Genomic DNA, 23247 nt, shown 5'->3' with positions numbered 1-23247 from the left:
GAGGATGGATGGCTCCCTGCCGTGCTCTCTTGGACAGCCCAGAGTTTCAAGGCTGCCCTGGGGAAGGGCCACTGTGTCCTTGGTATGTCTTGGAATGATACTCTCTCCTGGGGTCTGCTGGTGGCCCTGTCACAGATGGGGAGCTGGACAAGGAGAGGATGAGCCTGGAAGGTGAGATGCCTGGAAAAGGGAAGTCTGTTTCTGAGCAGCAGGGAGAGGCTGGGCTGGAGGAGTTACTCCATGTCTGAATATGGACAGGATTAGAGATGATTTCTTTGACTTGAACAGGCTACATTTTGACTAATCTGTCAGATCTCCTCGAGCGCTAAGGCAATTAGAGGCCCTCACCACTGCTGGGCAGGACAGGCTAAAGAAAAGGACTGGAAGCACATCTTCACCCTCGCTCTGAGAAGGAGTTCCTTTCTCTTGCAGTTGGGTGACTCTGTGGGTTGAAACAAACACGGGTCCTGTTGGTTTGCGCAAGAATTGTTTTCTTTCCATCGCCTGCTTGGATTTGGATCAACTCCACAGTGTAGAAAATTGCCTCTTTTCCTGGTTTCTTGGTTTGACTCGGGGTGCCAGCTCCCCGCTTGCTTTCTCTCCTAATGTCTCCCACCCCGCAGGCTCTCCAAAGCTAACAAGCCCAGTAGTTCTCAGTCAAGGACTAGTTTTCTTCCCTTTTCTCTTATCAGACGAGGTAAGCCTGCAAGCTTATTTCCTGCTCCCTACAAGTCCCCCTTCTCTGTCAGGGCATCATTTCTCCTACCTGGGTTGTGAGATGGATTAAGGAGTTCCTCCAGCTGCCATGCTTACATGCAGAAATTCTTTTTTTAGCGTTCAGCTGGAGCCTGTTCAACTTCTGTTTTCCTTCTGTGGTTTCCACAGGCATTGGTAGTTGTCTTCATATAAAAAGAAAGATAAAACCAGAGACCATTAATTAGTGTCAACTCAGTGATTTATGTTCAGCCTAAAAGTCATGTTGGTTGGTTGATAACAAATTCCTGGTGCCACCTTTAAGGGCAGTGTTCCAGAAATGATGTTTTAGATGAGATGTAATTTTTGGAGATTACAGCTTCAGGTAAGAAACTCACTGTAAGGAAAGATTTAAAAATTCCCTCTATTTGTCCTTAGATTCCTCTACCATAAATATGTATTTATATACAGAATATATGCATGAACAATGTGCATTGACAGTTTTGACCCACGTTCTGAGGCAATATGTTTGTGGCTGAACAAGAGATAGTTGATTAAATGTAGCAGATTTCTAGCAATGAAAGGCTTCAGAATACTCCATGTTTCAATTCTTGACCAAATTTAATTGAATTAATTGCATGTTCAGTACTGTACAATTCTCTGTTGTGCTGCCGTGATTTAACAAAATGTGTTCCTGTTTTGGCTCTTTCCTTTGATTTTTTTTTCTTTTTTTCTTTCTCTTCGAGCACCGAAAGGAGTAACCTATCAAGCTTTTGCTGGAGGATGTTATAAATGAAAATTTAGTAACCATTCCATCAGCTTTGTAACCTGGGCGAAGTGATGTGTGCATGGTAGGGGATTCTTAGGGAAGACTGAAGGCGTCACTGAAATTTGTCGCTCTGAGAGCTCCCACCTTGGTTTGCTCTCATTTCAGTTAAAAATTTATCACCTGGGATCAATGTAGATGTAATATAGATATTTTGAAGTTTTGGAACAGAAGAGTTAGAAATACTTGACCTACTAAATTTGCCTTTTCATTCACACATGCCAATAGAAAACACAAATAATCAATTTCTTCAGTTTTTTTATCAGCGTAAAAATGAGGTCTTTTGAAGTTACAGCAAATTGAATTCTTTAAATATAGCTCTGACATATCATTACCCCAACTTTCTTCTTTGAAAATAAACCATTATATTGTTATTGACTTTCTCCCACCCCACTAAAATATCGTCACTGTAAATGTGCAGCTTTTGTCCCACTTCTATTCCTCATAGCCTTAAGAGAGGATCTTTATAATGATTTTTGGGTTTGTAGTTCTGTGACAGCAGTATTTTTGGCAAGGAATTGTGCTTGTAAATGACAAATATAAGTTGGTTTTTTTTTAATAGAAGACTGTCTATTGGAAATATATAAAGTAGTCTTGTAGTCATGGTGGCACAGCAGGCAGCTGTAGGCAGCAGGCAACTGTAGTTCCTGAGTAAAATTGGGGTGAGGTGAAATGAATATTTAGGAAAGGCATAAAAAAAGAATTGAATTAGGAAAATACGGAATAGCTAAAGAGAAACAAAAGCATTTAAACACTCTTCAGTCATGGTACCTGCCAAAGAGCTGCCTAATTTTTCATTGCTCAGGTTTTATTTATGTAATTTTTCAATTTGAGCAACTAAAAATCACTGAGGCAAAAAAGTAACATGACTAAAATAAGAATAAAATAGAACTAAATACTTGTCTCTGAGTTCTGGTCTTAAGCATCCATTTTTATTTTATTAATGGTAGTTGTTTGTTTTATGGGTATATTCTACCATAACTTATATTTCTGATTTAAGGCATTTTTCAGGCTAAATGTAATTTATAAGTAAAAGTTTTGTTCCAGCATAATTTAAATGAAAAAAACAGAGCTGTTGTGGGTTTTTGTTATGTGACTGTATCAAATGTGTAGCTTGAAGATCAATGAGTGTGTTATTTCTTGAATCATTGAGATTGTATTACGTTATTATTATTATCATCTATGGTTGTATTGCAAAAATATTTAACCTGTGAGCACACATCACTTAACCAGTTACAAAGAGAGATAAAGGAATCTATAAATTTTGCATTTACAAGATCCTGCACCGAAGGCATTGTAAGTTACTCTTTCTGGGCACCGCAGGTTCGAGCAGCACCGACATTAAAGAAAACCGCAACGTGGACAACGTTCCCCCCAAAGACAGCGGTGGGACAGGAGCCGGGGAGGGGACACAGCTCTCCAACGGGGGCAGCAGCAGCAGCAGGAAGAGACCTTTGGAGGAGGGCAACAATGGCCATTCCAAATTTCGCCCCAAGAAGAGGAAGAAAATGCCCGGCCCTGTTCTTCCAAAGAACGCCCTGATGCAACTTAATGAGATCAAACCTGGTTTACAGTACAAACTGCTCTCCCAGACGGGGCCAGTCCATGCCCCCATGTTCGTGATGGCAGTGGAAGTCAATGGGCAGGTGTTTGAGGGATCTGGCCCAACGAAAAAGAAAGCCAAGCTTCACGCTGCCGAGAAGGCTCTGCGGTCTTTCGTCCAGTTCCCAAACGCCTCGGAAGCCCACCTGGCAATGGGAAGGACTCTGTCGGTCAACACGGACTTCACGTCCGACCAGGCGGACTTCCCCGACACCCTTTTCAACGGGTTTGAAACGCCGGTCCCTTCCGATGCTTCCTTTTACCTCGGCTCCAACGGGGACGGCTCCTTTAGCTCTGGTGGGGAGTACGGTTTGCCGTCATCCGCTGTGGCCAGCAGCCTCTCCCAGTCGCCTCTGCCCCCGCCATCCCCCTACCCCACTGCCAGTGGCAAGAACCCTGTCATGATCCTCAATGAGCTGCGGCCGGGGCTGAAGTACGAGTTTCTCTCGGAGAGCGGAGAGAGCCACGCCAAAAACTTTGTCATGGCTGTGGCGGTGGATGGTCAGACTTTTGAGGGCTCGGGAAGAAACAAGAAGCTGGCAAAAGCTCGGGCGGCTCAGTTGGCCCTGGCATCCTTGTTTAACATGCAGCTGGACCAGACTCCATCTCGGCAGCCTATTCCCAGCGAGGGGCTCCAGTTGCACTTGCCACAGGTGAGAAATCCTCTGGGTGTTGTTGGTAGCTTTTGGGTGATGACCAGGAGGAGCCAAGTCGTGCATACTGAGTCAGCTCTAACAGCATTTTGGCTGTTTATTCTGCTTCTGTAAAGCTGTGTGTGCACATATATGTCTGTATATATGTATTAGGTGATTTATCCACTTATGGCTTCTGACAATTTCATGAGCTCTTTGTATTCTCTTGCACAGAGAGGAGGCTTTGTTGATGATGTTTTCAGCCTTGATCATGTCATGTAAGAGAGCCCCAGCCCCAGTGCAGTGCCAGCTTGGATTATGGTTTATGCTGAGGAAAGGTTGAATCGCATCTTACTCATCTCAGGCAGCAAGACTTAATTCAGGCTCAAGTCAGAATTACTGCTTTAAGTAAAATTTGTATTTGATACAACAGTTCTTAGCAGAGAAGAAAATTGTTCTCTCCTGCAAACAGAAATTGTTGGTGTGAACAGAGCTGAGTGATGTAAGTCAAGGTCAGATTAAGTGAGACTGATGCAGTTGCCACTGATTTCCAGGGTCTAAACACAATCAGAGTGCATGTATCCACGATGTGTGGTTCAATAGCTGTCATCTGAAGGGTTGTGCTCTAAGCAAATTAATTAATATGCACATGGAAGTTACTTAGGCAAGTAAATCTTGGATGAGAAAGAATTTAAATCAAATAATTAATGAACTAGGGAAAATATCAACCATACCAGGCATAGACCAAAAATTTAAAATAGATAGAATGGAGTAATTTTTATTTTTCTGATGAAGAATAATTCTCCCATGTTTTCTTGCTTGTGTTTCTCCCCAGTCAAACTATGATAATGATTGTTGGACTGCTTTCTACTGCATTTCTCGGATCTTTTTAATGATATATACCTGTCTAAATTCAAATATTTGCCTGTGACTTTTTTCAAACTTTCTGTTTATTATGAGAATTTTAAGGCCTTGACCTTTTCAATCTCAAAAACACTGTTTTAGATTTTGTTATGATTCTAAGAGTATAAGTATTTTATGTTGTTTTCTCAAAATGAATGGACAATATGCGTATTTTAGAACTTCCTATATGCATTCTTGTCACTGTTGCACAATTATTGTGTTACTAATGTTTCCTTGATTTTCGAATCCAGGGTCATGGTATTTTGTGTATTAAAATTTCTTCAGTAGATTCAGTAATTTCAGACTGCGTTCTCTGCTCCGCTTTTAAAAGTGGATTTGACTCCAGACACCAAAAAAATTTCCCTGCCAGTAATTTATGTGTTATTAGTTCTCAGATCAGTAAAATGGTGAAAACTGGAATAGGGAAGTGTGAAAAAGCCCGAGGTGAGATGGGGAAGATCTACATGGGTGCTACCTAATGTAGAACTGATTTCAAGTCATTTTTTCATTCAAGGGCTTTTGATCGGCTTGTTGTCAAGATATCATCCTTTCTGCACTTCACTATGTTGTATTGCTTTGATTTTAATTATAATTAGCCACTGAGTTACTGGAATTATATCAGGTCTGCTACATATTAGTGATTTTCATCTGGTATGTATTTGATTATTTAAGCATTTGTGGTGTTTTCAAGTCCTGCCTTATTTATTAATTTTTTTTTAAAGTCTGTGAGTTGTTTTTAGACTCTTTTACTGTGTAAAAGAGTGTTAAATTCAGAGATACTCCTAAAGTGGGGGAAGTTGGAGAGTACAGGAATGATGTGAATGAGGATACGATTTGTTGTAGGCCATGGACCAAATAAAAAACGTTGATTGGGTTGGAAAAATGAAAACTAGAAACACGCAAGGGAGGAAAAATTCAAATACCAAATGCTTAGGGGAAATAATAGAAGTACAGTGTGGTTGTGCAGATGAAGGTGTTGGAACTGACTGCCTGGGTGGCAGGTTCCAAACCTGCTTGTAAGTTGAGGTGTTCGTTTGTGGTGAGAAAAGTGGATGAAGTGAGAAGTGTCGAGAGGAAAGATGATCCCTGTGACAGGGGTGGTCAGGGGTATGGCTGAAATGCACATCTGTGATCCCATCAGACCTCCTGGTAACTGCAGGGGCCCCAAGGGAAATTAAATGCAGAAATACAAGGTATCAAATGGTGCACAAGGGCAGTTGCAATCAAAAACCGGGTTATGGCATGGGAGTAGGTATAATCTTACAGTCTGTACAGGGAATTACTGAGGTGCTGATGCTGTGATTTTAATTTAAGCTTGTCTGCTTGCTCCCAGCCTGACTTTTTGTGAGGGACAAAGCAAGATTCACTGCAGTGAGGAACAATTCTGTGCTGGGAAAGTGAGTTAAAGTCAGTAAGAAACTCAACATGTGCCTCACAGTGGGTAAAAATGCCCCACTGAAAAATTCAGCACTCGTCATTTATCACCTTGGCAGTGGGTGTGTTAGGATTGAAGAGGTTGTCAGACTTGCAATTAGAGAGACTTGCCTCTTCAAAGCAAGGAAAATATTTTTGTGGTTAGCTCTGCTCTGTGAATTGATCATAAAATCATAGAATCACAGGATGGCTTGGGTTGGAAGGGCAGGGACACCTTCCACTAGCCCAGGTTGCTCCAAGCCCCATCCAGCCTGACCTTGGACACTTCCAGGGATGGGGCAGCCACAGCTTCTCTGGGCAACCTGTGCCAGGGCCTCACTCACCACCCTCACAGGGAAGGATTTCTTCCCACTATCCCATCTAACCCCACCTCTGTCAGTGGGAAGCCCTTCCCTCCTGTCCTGTCACTCCATGCCCTTGTCCGAAGTCCCTTTCCAGCTCTCTCAGAGCCCCTTTAGGCACTGGAAGGGGCTCTAAGGTCTCGCTGGAGCCTTCTCCAGGCTGAACAACTCTGGCTCCCTTAGTCTGTCTCCAGAGCAGAGGGGCTCCAGCTCTTGGAGCATCTCCATGGCCTCCTCTGGACTCAATCCAATAGGTACCTGTCTGTTTTTTTGTTGGGGGCCCCAGAACTGGATGCAGCAATGAGGGGGTGTCTCACAAGAGCAGAGTAGAGGGGAAGAATCCCCCCCTCAGCAACCACCCTCACATTACCTCCCACTCCTCAATGCAAGGAGCCACAGGATATACCAAGGGCTCTAAAATGTTTCCTCCAAGTTTCATTCTTTTCCACAGAAGAAAACTGGTTATTTCAGCATTCTTAGATTAGAACCATTAAGAAGTTTAAGTGCATGGCTTGTTTGCAGACTTAGCAGTTGATGAGAACTGGAGAAGACAGCGAAATCTGGTTTCTGGGACAAAGATTATTGTTGAGCACTCAACCACAGCAAGAGCCATGCTGGGCCAGGCAAAAGCTCCTTCTCACACGTCCCGTCCCCTCTGCCACATCCCTGCCATCAGGCCCAGCACTGGGAAGCGTGAGGTTTGCAGGGGATGCTGGTGCTGGCTGAGACTATCTCCACTCACAGAGCTGATCCTGCTGTTGAGCATTGCCTTGGACATCTCAAGAGATGGGACAAGGATGTCCATGGACATCTCAGGAGCAGTGGATGCTCCCTCGGACTTCCTTATTTCTTCATTTTTGATGTCTTTATCATCCTGAGAGAAGTCTCCCAGAGACCACTTGCTTTCTCTCCTTTGTTTCTTTTTCCTTAGACACTCCCTGCTCCCCAAGGAAGGCTGGGAAGGGTCTCACACCTCTGTCAAAGGTGGGACAGTGCTGTCCCTAAAAGACTCAGACCAGCACCAAATGCTTTGGAAAAAAACTGAGAAAAGAACATATTGGTAGTGGTAATTCCCTAGCCAGTCCAGGCTGCTGGCATCACTCAGGGGAGTGTTTTCCATCAGATGATGGGAGCCTACTGGTGGAGCTATCACCTCTTTAGGCCACTGATGGCCTCTGTTAGAAAGCTTATATGGAGGTTTTCCTAATGCTATTTCCCAGATTTCCTCAAACTGCTTGCTTAAAAAGATAGCTGATTAGTCAGGTTGTGCAGAGAGGTGGGAATTGGAATTGTAAATATTGAGGCTTAAATACAGAGTTAAATACAGACTGTTGTGAGGGAAAGCAAGCTGAGCTACACAAGTAAGCAGTGTAGCTGCAGATGAGATAAATTTGAAAAAAACTCCACTAAAGAGAGTATTTTTAATCATTCACCTAACTGCATTTATTCATTTTATCCTTTATATTGTTGTGGACAAACATTGAAAGAAAACGTTAAGCGGGAGAAATGGAGTGAGAACCATTACTGCAAGGGCTACTGGTACTTGCAGTGCTTTTTTAATCCTTTTAATAGTTGCTGTGGAATTGGAAGAAATGTAAAAGATGTATCAGCATAAGCAGTGAGAGACTCTACAGCCAGGCAGAATTTTCTTTAAATCAATACAGGAAAGTTTGGAGCATTATAAAACAATTACCCTGTTTTATTAGCGTAGATATGTTTCTATCTTCTCTGAATTGAGTGTGCTGGTCTTTGTTAGAGTGGAGGACCTGGCTGACCTTGATTTTACCTGCTGTGGAAAGTTCACATAAGCCCTAAACTGTGAAGGTAAGGAAAAAAAAAACAACATGAGGGAGAACATTTCTGCTTGAGAAGGATCCCTGGAGATCCAAGGAGAGCACAGGAGTCTTGGGTCAGTTCCCTGGGGAGAGCTGTGTGCTCTCGGCCCAGGCAGTTCCCTTCTCCTGCTGCCTTTGATTCCACCATGCAAGTCATCACCAGCATTCAGCATGGGTGGTCTCCATGACCTGCCATGGTCTTCCTCCAGCTCCAGGTGGACCTGGACTTCATCAGCTTAAGGATATCTTCAAATATGGATGGTCAGGGTGATTCTGGTACAACACTGCTGCAAGATGTGTATTGCCAAAACCAGTCTGTGCGTGTAGAAAAGGAGTGGATTCACTGTAACTTCATCAGAGAAAAGGACAATGCACCCAAAATATCTTGGAGCTCACATGCCTTGCCGAGCCAACTGTCAGATATTTTTGGTCTTTCCTTTTTTGAATTATCCAACTTTGAATAATGATTTAATGCAGGAGCAGGGATAGAGAAACTCTGTATGAGATGTTAGGGCATTCATGGGGAAGGTGAGACATGAGTTCAGTTTCTGTTCTGATTAATATTTATTTACATGAAAGGCAGTAGAGTCAGAGTGAGATGTGAAAGATCCTTCCCCAGGCCTGGGATTGTGGAAACAGCTTCAAGTCCTTGGTTTTCAGATGGGGACAGCAAGGACATCCTTTTTTGGCCAGTAAATTTTGTTCCCAGCACTGCACTGGTCTGTTCATCGCCAGCCTTGTTCCCATCTCTTTCATGCTCTTAACTATGTCAATCCTTCTGGGACAGAAGGATAATTCTTCTAATTTATTGGGTAAGTATTCTTATAAAAGACCGAAGTGACTTCAGTGACTACATCTATAGGCATTTAACAGTGTTTATTCCTCACCACCCAGCTGTTGTCACACAATTTGAGTATCAAATTGAAATAAAAAATTTTTAATATACCTGCCTGGGTTTTGGCAGTAATTTCCTCCCCCCCCTCCTCCCCTCCAGTTCCTCTGGATCGTTTGCATCTCCAGTGGTCATTTTGTCTCACTTGAGTTCTGTCTAGTCCTTTTTATCAGCCCTCCACAGTGTTTGGTTCTGTGTTCATCCAAGCAGTTTTAGGTTTCCTTGCCAGCAGCTTAGTTCCAGGCTGCAGCCCCATCCCATTCTGCTGCACCAGTTTCCATCGTCCCAGAGGGACTCACCCTGTTCTCATTTGTCTACCAATGCTACAGTTTCCACTGCTTTGCTTGTTATGTGAAAAAAAGCATCCTTTTGGAAAAAAGCGAATGTATCCACCCTGTATGCCAGCATCCTACCCAGCTGCTGTTCAGGTAGCCTTTTGTCAGAGGTATTGGCAGATATTAGTTTCTTCCCAGAAACACCTGGCAGTTTCAGTTCCCAGCTTTGGGAAAGACTCCATCAGTTACCACTCATCACACTCACTTTTTTTTTTTTTTTCTGAGAAAAAGTGAATTATGTTGTTTATTCTCTGGGTGGCAAGCCTTTCTGGCAGGTTTGAAGCCTCTCTGAAGCATGGAATCATAGAATAGTTTGGGTTGGAAGGGACCTGAAGCATATATTCTCTTTGTGGATCAGGTCCACCCCTATTTAGAACAGCTTGTTTCCCCAGGATATTCCATCACCATGTCATTCAGCGTGATTTTACCATTGCCTGGTAGTTTGTCAGCTGCCAGCCATGTTCTCTTGTCCAGCACTTCACGGTGTAAGGTAGAGCAGAAAATATATGGATTACAGAAATGAGAGCATAAAACTTGCAGCTGGGAAGCAGTATCCATAATTGTGCAGTGAGGTCATGGATAAAACAGTGGCAGGGGGACTCAGTGCCTTGACCCTGCAGTGATCTGCCCACATGGCTGCAGGGAGGTTAATAATCATTTAAGACTTTTGTGGTTTAATTTTCCATTTCTAAAACCAGAGTGACTAAAAAATCCCCCATAATTATTTGCTTTCTGTTTCGTGTATTTACCTTAAAGTTCAGCTTTCTGTATTCAGGAAGTACTAGCACAATTAAATGCAGATTTAGTGTGTGGTTGTTGTGCTGTCAGAGCATGGACTTGAACCCAGTTTTGGGTCCTGCAACAAAAAGGCCTAGTCTGAAAATCAGTGCCTGACCAGACATGTTCATAGCCTCTGAGAAAAATTGTGTTCCTGAAAAATACAGTAAGTTTCTCAGTTGCAATCCATTCAAATGCATGAAGAAAATTGGTGTTTGCCATGTCAAGAGTCTTCTGACTCCACAAGTTGTGCAGTCGCAAAACATGGACCAAGGCTGGTGCAGATGTGACCTGACTGCTGGTCAGTGTCTCCTGTCAAGCTCTGGAATCATGACACATGAGCTTTAGTTATTCCTTCCTTGGCTGCTAAACCTTTTCCAGAAGGAAGTTAACATTGAGAGCATCTCCACATTATTCCTAGGCTGTTGGTTCTCATGAACCTTGTTAAGGAAATGAGGGTGAATGGAGCTGGCAGTCTTCAAACATTTTTCTTTTTTTTTTCTCTTCTTTTTTCCCCTTCTTTTCCCTTTCTTTTCCCCTTCTCTCTTTCCCTTCTCTCTTCCCCTTCTTTCTCTCTTCCCCTTCTTTCTCTCTTCCCCTTCTTTCTCTCTTCCCCTTCTTTCTCTCTTCTCTTCCCCTTCTTTCTCTCTTCCCCTTCTTTCTCTCTTCCCCTTCTTTCTCTCTTCCCCTTCTCTTTTCCCTTTCTTCCCTAGCAGTCTGTTTTTAGAACTGATTGTATTCAAGAGTTTGTGCCTTTTCAGCTGGGTGCCCAGTCTCTCTATACTGCTGCCCATCAGCTGTGTTGATTTGCCCTGGGCTCTCTGGAAGGGTGATGATGGTGATGATGTTCCATTCCTGAGAGCCCAAAACAAGTGTGCAAGCAGATGACACTCATCAACAAGTGTCCTTTTGGGCTTGACGTATTTGCTTACATGTGTGTTTAGCACCACATTGGATGCTTGGGTATTCAAAACATCTGTATCACAGAATCCCAGAATGGTTTGGGTTGGAAGGGGCCATAAAGCTCATCTCATTCCAACCCCCTGCCATGGGCAGGGACACCTTCCACTAGACCAGGTTGCTCCAAGCCCCATCCAACCTGGCCTTGGACACTTCCAGGGATGGGGCAGCCACAGCTTCTCTGGACAACCTGTGCCAGGGCCTCACTCAACATCTGTATGGCACTGGCAGGTGTGACACAGGACCTGTGGGCCAGGTGTGTACCCCAGAACATCTCAGGTGCTGCTGGTTGTCAGCACATGGTTGCCTTGGCTTCAGTTTCTTTTCACGTGAAAATCCAACAATTTGGTCTCGACTCATCTTTTCTAGCTGTTGCAGTTCACATTGTAAAAGTTCAACTTACAAGTTCAAGCCTCGAAAACAGCAGGTAGAATGAGCTGCAGTGTTGAACTGAATTGTCATTCAACAGGATCAGGACTGGTAGTTTGAAGTTTTCCTTAATTTTCCAAGTTTATCCCCCTTACAGCCTGACTGATAAGGCTGCAAATGTGACTGTTCAAGTTTTCCTGGGGGTGAAAAAGAGAAATCCTTCCTAATTTTGAGATAGCTTACTTGGGGTTAAATTTTCTATTCCTACCTTTATACACATCTTGTAAAAATAAGAAGTAGAAAGTGTTAAACCAGTGTTGAAAGCAAAGTTGTCCTTATTTATGTAACAGCTAGATAAGGAATTAGATTGTTATAAAAGGTTGGTTTGAAGGGCCTGAATTTTTTTACTTCAATCTTCTTGTCAGGTCTAATGTTAAGGATACTGAAATGATGCGTTTTGAGATTTGAGCATGAGAGTATAGACTTATCTGTCTATCTAGTTGTTCTCCCAAGCCTCAAATGTTCCTCACCATCATGAGCATTAGGTACTTTGATGCTTGGCTTAGGGCTGTCTAACCCTGTTTTAGTAGATGTGGAGCACACATACCTCTGCTTCTACTTGCAGGGAGCTGCGAGTGATGCCTCAATGTCAATTTTTAAAGTGAAAAATTAAAAACTTGTTTCATTTATTATGTATAATATCTTCAAACTGTAAATTTTTATAACTTATTGCTCCTGTAATTTTTATTTTTAGTTTTTTTTTTTCTAATATGCATTTCTTTGTGATCCCACAGGTTTTAGCTGATGCTGTTGCACGCTTGGTTGTAGATAAATTCAGTGATTTGACTGAAAATTTCACATCTCCTCATGCACGTCGAAAAGTTCTTGCTGGAATTGTCATGACAACAGGTAAATTAAAAAAAAAATAAGAAGTAGTATTTTAACTGCTTAAATACAAGAGCTCTGTTTGCATTCTAGTAAACTACCTTTTTTCAGTCAAGCGGTATTGAAATATATTTTTACTGTTTAATCTTGAAGGTGGACTAAATATAGTAAATAAATCTCAACTAAGGATATTTACAGGGAAGTTAGACCTGCAAATACTTCTGTTTCCACAGAGTTCCAGTTTCCTGCCTGATTGAGACATCCTAGTAGCCCACGGTGTACAAAATGTAGCTTTTAAAATGAATCACAAAACTTTCTGAAAATAAATAAGTTTCCCCCCCATCAGTCACGCAGATTGCATTCTTGGTTTGGGCCTATTATGTAAGAATTATGCTTCTTTCCAAGTTTTTAATATTTTGGACTTGGTTATTCTTGCTGTATTTTATTCTTAGTGCTTGATGTGAGTCATTTTAGTAAAAATATCTGAAGAAAGCAGCTTAAGTTTTGGCAGATGGCAGTGGTGTGCACGTGTAAGCAGTGGTGTCGTGGTTCTCTGGTTGCTGACACAAGGTCTGTGTTTGTCCAAATCTCCCGAAACAGTGAAGTTCTGCCCTAAACTGATCTACAACCACACTGCTGCTGAATGTATTTTGTGGCATTTAAAAGGTTTTTATATAATTACAGCCCTGTATCTGCAATTCTCAGAAGAGCCATGTGCCAAAGAATCAAGACTTAATTAACACGTGAATACCTTTTGATTACCCGAAGAAATAGCTTTACACAGAACTAGAAAACATCTTTGTGTGGATACGTGTCTGGGGAATCTCTGGAATTAGATGACTCCATTGCATAGCTGTGTGTTGCAGCTCCTTGCTTCTCCTCCAGCCCTTTGGGCAGGAGGGGCCAGCTGGGCTCAGGTTCATTTTTTTAATTTGTTGGGCTTTTTTTTCCCCGAGTGTCTTGCTAGGTGGCATTTTGACCTGTCTTTTTGAGTCCTTCATGCAGCTGGGATTTTTTTGAGTGATAAAGGCAGTTCTCTGTACAGAAAACACCCACCTAATGTATTTTTTTAAGTTCTGTTGTATGGGATGGTTTAATACCAAGAACTACACATTATACTGCTGGTAATCTTTACAGTGATTTAAGCATTTAAATTTCTTCATTCCCTAGTCTTACCTTCCTTGTTGTTAGTTCAGTACCCTTCTGTAATGTGCTGCTGCTTTAATAAACCAGTGCCTTTCAGATTTCTAAAGTCACTGTGAATGTCTGCATAGGTGGTCAGAAGGTACATGCTGAAAGTTGCTGGCTGCCTGAACCTCAGGAAAAAAACCACTTTGGGTCTCAAGCTTTAATAACTCTTCCTGAAGCAGCATTTTTTCCCTGCAGGTTTTCAATTTTTAACTTGTCTAAACTCCAACATGAAGAGCTCATGAGAACCAGAGACTGTGCTGGTACAGGGAGGATATGGCTGACTGAAGCTTTTGTTTTAAAGAAAATATTGAAAGAAAAAAAAACATTTTTTTTTTTTTTAAATAAGGAAACAGCACAAAAAAAAGGAGCCTTCTTTGGGTTCAGCAAGAAGATCACTCAGTAAATTATTTGTGATGTTAATTGCGTCTTCTTCCTGAAATTTTGTTTGGCAGGTACAGATGTGAAAGATGCCCTTGTAATAAGTGTTTCTACAGGAACAAAATGTATCAATGGTGAATACATGAGTGATCGTGGTCTTGCATTAAATGATTGCCACGCGGAAATTATAGCTCGACGGTGCCTGCTGAAGTTTCTGTATACACAACTTGAGCTTTACCTAAGGTAAGCTGGAGGGAAAAGGAAGATGAGCTGGTACCACAGAGTTGAAAATTTGTCCATGTAAAACATGTGTCTTCATTATTTCAATGTGAAACTCTTGTCCCGTTGCATTAGGATGTTGAATTTAGAACTCGGGCCCTTTGCCCTCAAGTTTGACTTGAACAAAACATTTATTCAGTGAGGTGTCTCTCATGAAGGGGGAGGACAGGAAAAATAATTGGGAATCATTCTGTAAACTGCAGACATATAAATCAAAATAATATCAAGTGGGCTAAAAGGTGCTGGTGTTTCATTTGCTGGTAAGTGCCTGAAAGCTCTTGACATCTGGAGATGTTTCGTGTCTTGATGGCCCTTTAATTTTGTTAATTGTAATAACTGTTAGATTAACATTATAAAATTTTCAGCCATCCTGTGTTTGTTTTTAATGCCCGTTAAGACTGCACAGCTTGTGGCTATTTCCATGTTAATGTCAGTTTTGACTCTACCTTTCTTCTCTGTTTCAGCAATAAAGAAGATCAGCAAAAATCCATTTTTATCAGATCAGAGCAAGGCGGGTTTAAGCTGAAGGAGAATGTGCAGTTCCATCTCTATATCAGCACATCTCCTTGTGGTGATGCTCGGATTTTCTCCCCCCACGAAGCAGCACAAGAGGGTATGACAGCAGTCCTCCTCAACCCCAGGGAGCTTAAATTATTCGTGGAGCGTGTACCAGTGACATGGTTAAAATTTAGGTGTCTTCTTTCCTTTTAGCATAGAGGTGTGTTAGACAAAGATCTCTTCCAAAAAAATCTGAGCTGTTCTTCCTCTGTGGTAGAAGTTCAGTATAGAGTGATGAACCCTGTGGTCTTGAAGAGGCTGATGCTAACTGAGATAAGCCAGTGAGTCAGCAAGTATTCCTACAGAACTAACCATCCCTGTTTCCCTGTTTCTGTCCTTTAACAGCGGTTCTCTGCGTGCCCCTTCCATGGTCTGCCCTGTAACTTCATTTTAACACTGTAACACACAGGGCAGAGCTGAAGAGCTGCCTGCTGCCTACTGCTCCTGTAGCAAAAGCTTGGTTTAACTGCAAGTGTGTCCTAGAAGGCAGTATTTGTGAGAGATGTCTGATGCTGTAGCTGATTTGCCAAGAGCGGTAGGAACTATGATGCAGGCGAGCAGTAACTGCAGACAAATACCTCAAGTCAATTCTTCTTACTGTCATTCTGTCTGTAAAACCCTTTGAGAATGTTCCTCAGCTGACTCTAAGTGATTTTTGTCCTGCAGATCAAGGGGACAGGCACCCAAACCGCAAAGCCAGAGGACAGCTGCGGACAAAAATAGAATCTGGGGAAGGGACCATCCCTGTGCGCTCCAGTACCACTATCCAGACGTGGGATGGTGTGTTGCAAGGAGAAAGGCTGCTGACCATGTCCTGCAGTGACAAGATAGCGAGGTGAGACACACTCAGCAACTGGTTTCTTTGCTGTTCATTTTACTGCTGAAGATGGGTATGCGACAAGGGGGAATGGCCTTAAGCTGAAGCAGGGCAGGGTTAGATGGGATACTGGGAAGAAATCCTTCCCTGTGAGGGTGAGTGAGGCCCTGGCACAGGTTGCCCAGAGAAGCTGTGGCTGCCCCTGGATCCCTGGAAGTGTTCAAGGCCAGGTTGGATGGGGCTTGGAGCAACCTGGGCTAGTGGAAGGTGTCCCTGCCCATGGCAGGGAGTGGAACAAGATGAGCTTTAAGGTCCCTTCCAACCCAAACCATTCTGAGATTCTAACAAGAAAGAGGGGTTTTATGGTACTTACAATGAATGTGCAGGGTATTGATGGGCTTATCTCATTAGACATAGCATGAGAGTGGCTGTAATTCCTATGATGAATCTCCTGATTCCTCACCTGCAATTGGTGTTAGACCCTCTGCTGGCTTCATAGGCAAGGTGAAATCATTCTGTATTATTTCAGCCACATAAAGTCATGACAGCTTTGTTTTTTATTTATATCACTGGGGAATAGCAGAGAAATGTTTTAGATTTTTTTTTCCTGAAGTAGTATAGCATTATCAAAACAGTACAATAAATTTATTGCATTATTTGGATAGCTTCCTCCTATGATATACACCCTTGCCCCATCATTGAAAATGTTGAGAGTCAGGCTGGATGAGACTTGGAGCAACTTGGTCTAGTGGAAGGTGTCTCTGCCCATGGCAGGGGGTTGGAATGAGATGGTCTTGAAGGTCCCTTCCAGCCCAAACCATTCTGTGATATCAGATACCTACATTTTCATGCATAGATTATAGTTTTATTATTTTGTACAGTGAAAAGTGTCCCTTTAAAAAAAAATATTGACACACTTTTAGTTTTTAACTTTAAAATTATTTTAGTTTAAATAGTTTTATGTATTGTGATTAAATATTTTGTTTCCAGAACCAGTACTTTAATTTATATTTCATCCAATTCCTTCTTTGTTGTCCTTTTTGACAAAGATTAAGAGATTTGTTGTTGTTGTTTTCAAATTCATAAATGGACAAAAGAAAATTTAGTAGTAGTATTCTTTAACAAGTATGGGAGAGTTGCAACATAATTTTTTTAAATGAGTCTGTATGTTTGCAGCCTCTGTGCTCTTGCAAAGTGGATGAAAAATGCCAGATTTTTCAGCTAATGACATTTTAGTTATTTTTCAATTTTATATGTATTATATATACTGTAATTAAAATAGCTCTGCTTTTTTCTCAAGTCAGAGCCTGATTTAAAATTTATTAAGGGTATTAAGTTGGAAATATTCTTGTGAACTGCCTATGCCAAATCAAAAATAGAGGAGGAAAGTTATGTAATGGCTTTGTTCCTTTAGTCTTGTCTCAAGTAATCAGCATCTCTGCTGAAGGAAAACATTTTCTTTTGGTTTAAATCTCCCTAACATAAATGGATAGGGCCTTTCAGAAGCTATGACAGGCAGATGTGAAAAGGTAATTCTACAAAATTGACATTTCAGCTTCTTTTATTTTATTTTCAATAAAATTCACCAAATAAACTCCCCAGTTTCATGCCTGGGACTTCTCCCAACCATCTGACATGGGATTCACGCCACATTCTTTTATCACATTGTCATTGCAAATATATATAAAAAAATGAAAATGCAGCCAGTTGTTGAGCTAGAACACATTTGACTCTTTTGTTGATTTTGTGTGATACAGAACAGAATCCATCTCTCGCTTCCGTAGCTAGCTGTCACCTCTCCTTGGGGCTAATGGGAATAATTTTGTTTGTGCCAGTGAAGGAAGCAAATAGAACCCCTTGACACAGAACAAAGACTGTATGACGGGTAAGGAGGCCCAAATTTTCATATTCTTTTTTTCTTTTTTTTTTTCTTTTTTTTTTTTTGACATTTCCCTGACGTGTTTTGTCCATTTACATTTGAAAGAATGCCTTGCTCTGTAGTGTCCAGCAATGAGTCCTCCAGTATACCTCAGACCTGCTGATTTCCACTGAGCTTTCCCAAAGATTCTCAGTCACAGCCTGGAAAAGATGTGGATAAATTTGGGGTGCAGGATTGCACTTGTATCAAACCCCTTGTATCTGAACTGCCTCATCTGTGTAGATTATCTGTATAATCCAAGTTGCTGCCTCTGAGTGCTTTACTGCAGTCTGCTGCCCAGCACGCTCCTGGATCCAGTAGGAACATCCAGGAAAAGTTGTAAGAAACATGGAAGGGCCACGAGTGTAATCCCATTTGGGTTGGAAGCATTAGAACAGGATTATCCTGGTGTGTTAGTGCTTGGTGGCTCTCCAGTGCGGTGTTAGGGTGGTTTCTGTGACCAGAGTAACTTTAATGTACATGCATTTGTTTTAAATGTATCCTGACCTTGTTCCATGGTACTGATGTTGGGTTTTGTCATTCTCCTTTTGATGTGTTTTTCTGCCCACATTTTTGGTTTCAAATAGTGACTTCTCATGAAACATCCCAGTCATGTCTAACATCCTGCTGAGAAGAGTGGAGTTTTTTTCACCCAGTTTCTCTGGTAGGAAGGCTCTAGGAATTGAGATGAACTTTTTAGGTTGAACTGTTGAAAGGGAAGTCATTGGTGCTCTTCTACTTTAAAGAAGAGAAAATATTTTTCTGATGATCTTTAGGTCTGTCCACTGGCCTTGTTTCGTGCTTATTCAGAGTGGGAAATCCAAATAGAAGCTTGTAACTCAGTCTTCTTCTGTTTTTCCCCAAAAGAGAGAGCAGTTCTGCTCACCAGTTCTTAATCCAAGTGACACTGGCAATGTGAATTGGCCACTTTGATCTGTGGTGGCAGTGTGGCACTTAAATAAAATACCTGAGGGAAAGTGGTAAGAAACAACTACCTACCCAAGATGTAGCATCGTGTAACCTCTCAAACCAGGCTCACAGATGTGGAGCAAATCCAGGCAGTGCCAGAAAAACTGGGACGAGTCAGAGTTGTGTGGTTGCCTGCCTAGGTACAGCTACAAGGGGAAGCATTGTTGCAAATTTAACAATATGTTTGTGAGAAGGGCTACTGTCCAAGACCATGGACTTCTTGCACTTACTGATTTATAGTGTGGGCTGTGACCCAGTTGTAAAGATCTTGCTGCCTGTTTACAGAGTGGCTTATGAAGAGCATGGAATGGTCATGGAGATTCAATTAATCTCTTAAGGAAAAAAAGAGAAATAGTGTTTAAAGTGATGCCTCATGCATGTCAGGAGGCAAAGTGCTTTCTGGGGTAGTCCAGCACCTCACACAGTGATACCTTCTCTCCCTTGCCATCAGTTGCAAGTAACAGCTTGTGATAAACAAAGTGCCTACTGAATAATTTTCATTTCTTTGTAGTAGTTGTTTATAAAGAGCAGCTCTTTGAACTGTAAACACTTGTCAGGTTTTGTTTGGTTAGTTGCAGGAGGCTCTTGTTTTCCTGAAATAAATTTGGACACCAGTTCCATGTGGACACCACTGCGGGTCACCTAGTGACTCACCTCCTCCATGCTGCTGTCTGCGTAAAAATTAGTGAGAGTGATACCAAGACATTTGATATTAACATCAAGATTTGTGACTTACTGCTGTTAGCCCCCCCCCCCCATTTTTGCATTTTCTCTAAAATAGTGTGAATAACAGAATTTCTGTGCCTTTTGAGTTTAGAAAGTTCAGAGGAGAGTTTTTACCAGAAGCATGTATTTTCAGCCTGTTTTACTTTTGGCAAGAGGTGAACCAGCACACCATGAAAGTGTTGCTGCAGGGTTAAATTTTACTTACCTTTTCAGGTATCAAGAGTTGTGAAATCACCTGCATGTCATGAAGAAATCAATAGACCTTTTAGGAATCCACTGTAGATACCTCTGAGCCACATGTTGGTCCAGAGCAAAAATGTGACAACATAGCAAGAAAGGGAGGACTGCTCTTGATTTGGTGTTGGTCTCTGGTTTCTCTACTCTCTTTTTTTCAGTGTAGTATGATTGAGAACAGCAGAAAGATTGAGGAAGTGCATCCATCCTCCAGATTGTTATCAGCAGGATCTTTAGTAGTGAATACAGAATAAGAAAACCAGTGAGTGTGATAAATTTGTAAAATTCAGATTTCCCAGTGAGGTACTCATCTATAAGACCTCAGGTGAGCACACTACATAGAGAGTATCCTCTGTGTAAATTCTCAGAAATTGAACACGACTCACGTGCATAAATCTGCAAAAGCCAAGGCTGGGGTTGAACCTGTAAAGGTGGTGGGATGTAGTTGTTTCAAAGAGCATTTCCCTGGACATCCCTAGAGCCTAAGATTACTTTGAGGATGAGGCAGAGGGCATGGCAAAACCTTGGTAATGGGAAAATCTGGGGTTTTTTTGGTCTCCCTTATAGCTAAGCATACATGGGCAACTGGCAACTGTAGAGCAAAGGGGAGGTGCAGGGCACCCCAAGCCGTGCTCCCATGGAGGTGTCTTAGCAGCGTTTCTGAACTGAAGCAGATCTTAGTTTGCACCTGTAACTTTTCAGATGGCTAAATTTTTCATGCTAAATGAAAATGTTCAATGAAAATTAGGGGGGTTTATTTAAGAAAAAGACTTTTTAAAAAAGTGCTGGTATAACTTGGCTGGAAATCTCTTTAACATTCCTCCTGTGCGTGGCATCTCCCTGCCTCGGCAGTGGTCCTGCAGTTGTTTGTGGAGCTGTACTGTCAACCAGACTGAAAAAACTGCCTCTTCAAAATCCAGGGTCACGGGTTTGTTGTTTTTTAACAATAAAAATAAAATAACAGACTGGGGAGGATCAAGGCGGTGATAGGCAAACTCTTCTGCGGCCAAGCTTAGTGCTGGGAAAATGATGGGGTGTAAAAGTACTTTACACCAGCAGCAGGTTGCAACATCCTTTAACTGTCATCCTCCTTCTCTTTTTTAACTGCTTGGCAGCAGTAGCTCATATGTGCATGGGTGGGAATGCTGAACCTCCCAGTCCAGGTGCAGGTAGGGGCCACTGCAGTGTGTTGGCTGGCCCAAGGATAAAGGAGAACCGTGGCTTTGATTTGCAGCTTTTGTTTCCCTTTTCATGCTAAAGTACTTTGCTAGGTGAGCTTTAGAAATTTTGTTGCTTTGTCAGACATGGTAGGGCTTCAATGTCACCTCAGTGAGCCACTGGTAGAGTGTGACCCTGAAGGATCTTCTATCTCAGAAAAGGCCAGTTCAGGATGAGTAAATAAATATGCCTTTGCTTGAACTTTCTGGCTTCACATCAGGTTGCTGTGCATCCCTTGCAGAGCTGTAGACTTGAAGCTAAAAGAGTATTGCAGGCTGCCAAACACGTGGTGTCATGGGCAGAATGGAAACTTCGCACAAGGCTTAGCAGGGAGACCCTCCTGCTGAGTCATGAGGTACAGAAAGGACCCCCTTGCTTCCTAAACTACTTCTCAGAAAGGAGTCTGGGTGCAGCTGGATCCAGTCTTAGGCCCAGGCTTGGTTAACAGTTTATGTCTGAAGGATTGTGCAGGTGTGATTGAACCTCTGTATGACTTTGTCCCACCGGATTAAGGATGGCAAACCAAATATCATGATATGAATAAATGATTTATTTAAATTGATTATGGTAATGATTAGACTAAAAGACCTTAATTAGAATTGTTTACTCCACAGTATAGGTAGCTATAACTACTTTTATAGTGCACTATTTGTTGAAGCAATTATATTAAAGTGAGCAAAACCAATTATTAAGTAGAGATTGATGTTACTCACCCATACTAATGATCATGGGCAAATCTCTTTCACTCAGCCTTGAGAAGCTTGTGTTTTAAGTGCCAGTTTTACTTTAAGTTTTTTTAAGGTTGTGAAAGAAAATTCTTGTAGTCAGAATGCTCAGAATATGTTAAACACTGTCACAAGACACATTTTATGCTTAGCTAAGACAAGCGTGTCAGGTGTTCCCAATGAAAAGGTTTATGCTGGAGGGTGTTCCCCTACTTGCTGAGGTGTTCTTTTCCATTGGCAAATCTCTTCTTTACATGCCTTACTTTAGGCATTTCAGTATCTCTGTTGATGTGATGCAGCATTCCTGTGTTCTGCTCATGCTTCTTCTTTAACACCCAGGTTTGGATTTGTAAGCTAGATTTAAGTTGCTTCAGTTACTTAACTCTTTTCTGATGCTATTTTTAATGAGAAGAAAAAAAATACTGTTGCTTAATTGCTTCGTTAGGAAGACAACACTGACTTAAAATTTTCGGCAGTGCATTTTGCTTTTTTCCACTCTGCACCTCCTGACTTGTGGTGAAATACAGAATTTGGCCCCTTAATTTCAAAAAAACTTGTGCTTTCAGTAGAGGTTAACACTAGATTGGCAGCATTCTCACAATCCATGCTTCTACACTGGAGGACGAGGCAGTTTTACCATTCCAGGAGGCAATGCCTGTGGCCTTTTGAAAACCGATGTGTGGTGTTGGTGTAGTTTCTTCTCAGTTTACACCCATGAAGGTTGTTCCAGTGTATGTGCTAATGGAAGTGAGATATTACTGTTTGATATAAAGAAGTACGATATGAAAAAGGAACACTGAGAAAGTCTCTATGCAGTCCTTCCTTTTCTCACTCTGCTACAATCTGCAGAACACAGGCACCAAGTCCTGTGAGGAGCATCTGAGGGAGCTGGAGGGGCTCATCCTGGAGAAAAGGAGGCTCAGGGGGGACCTTCTCACTCTCTGCAACTCCCTGACAGGAGAGTGGGGCCAGGGGAAGGTTGATCTCTTCTCCCAGGTGACAAGTGACAGGACCAGAGGAAACGGCCTCAAGCTGGGCCAAGGGAGGTCCAGGTTGGATACTGGGGAAAAGTTTTTCACCAAAAGGGTGGCTGGGCACTGGAACGGGCTGCCCAGGGAAGTGGTAGAGTCAACATCCCTGCAAGTGTCCAAAGGGTGTGTGATGTGGCACCAGGGGACATGGTTCTGTGGTGAACATAGTCGTGCTGGGTTGGCAGTGGGACCCAGTGATCTTAGGGGGCTTTTCCAACCTCAGTGATTCTGTGATTCATTTGGGTGTCAGGTTTTATCTCTGCGCTACAACCAGCTTCTGATAGAAGAATACATTTCTGTAGACAAGTATATGTACTTTGGAAATTTTAACTATGGAAATTTAAAGCTAGTTTTATAAACCTAACCACCATCCAACCCTGCCCAATCAATATTAAGAGCTTGAGGCCTTGGCTGTAAGAATGGTTTCTTCAAACCCTGTCCTTGCATCAAGCAAGTTGCTGTGAACCCAGCATTCATGAGCAAGTGCTGCAGTGCTGAAGGTGCTTCAGCACACCCCAGGAAAACATAAGGCCTGTGGGCAGTAGTACCAGTCCATACAGTTCACCTTGCAGAAGCTTGTTCAGGTGTCCACACTCCTTTTCATCAGAAGAAGTTTGTAAGACAAGTGGTCAGCTTTCATTTTCTGTGCCAGAGGACGTCACCAAGTGTGGGAGGCAGCGGCAAAACACAAGCTGTGGAAATACTGAAATCAGAAGGAA

General features: G+C 42.2%; 1 protein-coding gene across 3 annotated transcripts in view; it reads left to right on the top strand.

Annotated features, from left to right (window-relative positions):
• The window catches only part of ADARB1 (adenosine deaminase RNA specific B1), a 70816-nt gene that overhangs the window by 34272 nt on the left and 13297 nt on the right, over nucleotides 1-23247 (top strand). For all 3 annotated transcript variants that reach the window (XM_051787176.1, XM_051787177.1, XM_051787175.1), the window contains 5 exons: nucleotides 2843-3774; nucleotides 12394-12508; nucleotides 14128-14296; nucleotides 14797-14945; nucleotides 15557-15725. In XM_051787176.1, the coding sequence (XP_051643136.1) occupies nucleotides 2843-3774; nucleotides 12394-12508; nucleotides 14128-14296; nucleotides 14797-14945; nucleotides 15557-15725 (1534 nt within the window). The remainder of the gene's footprint in view (nucleotides 1-2842; nucleotides 3775-12393; nucleotides 12509-14127; nucleotides 14297-14796; nucleotides 14946-15556; nucleotides 15726-23247) is intronic.

Source organism: Manacus candei, unplaced genomic scaffold (genome assembly GCF_025592945.1).
Source record: "Manacus candei isolate 608988 ecotype Guabito, Panama unplaced genomic scaffold, ASM2559294v1 h1tg000023l, whole genome shotgun sequence".
Lineage (NCBI taxonomy): Eukaryota > Metazoa > Chordata > Aves > Passeriformes > Pipridae > Manacus > Manacus candei.
This window is presented reverse-complemented; position numbering and strand designations above follow the sequence as displayed.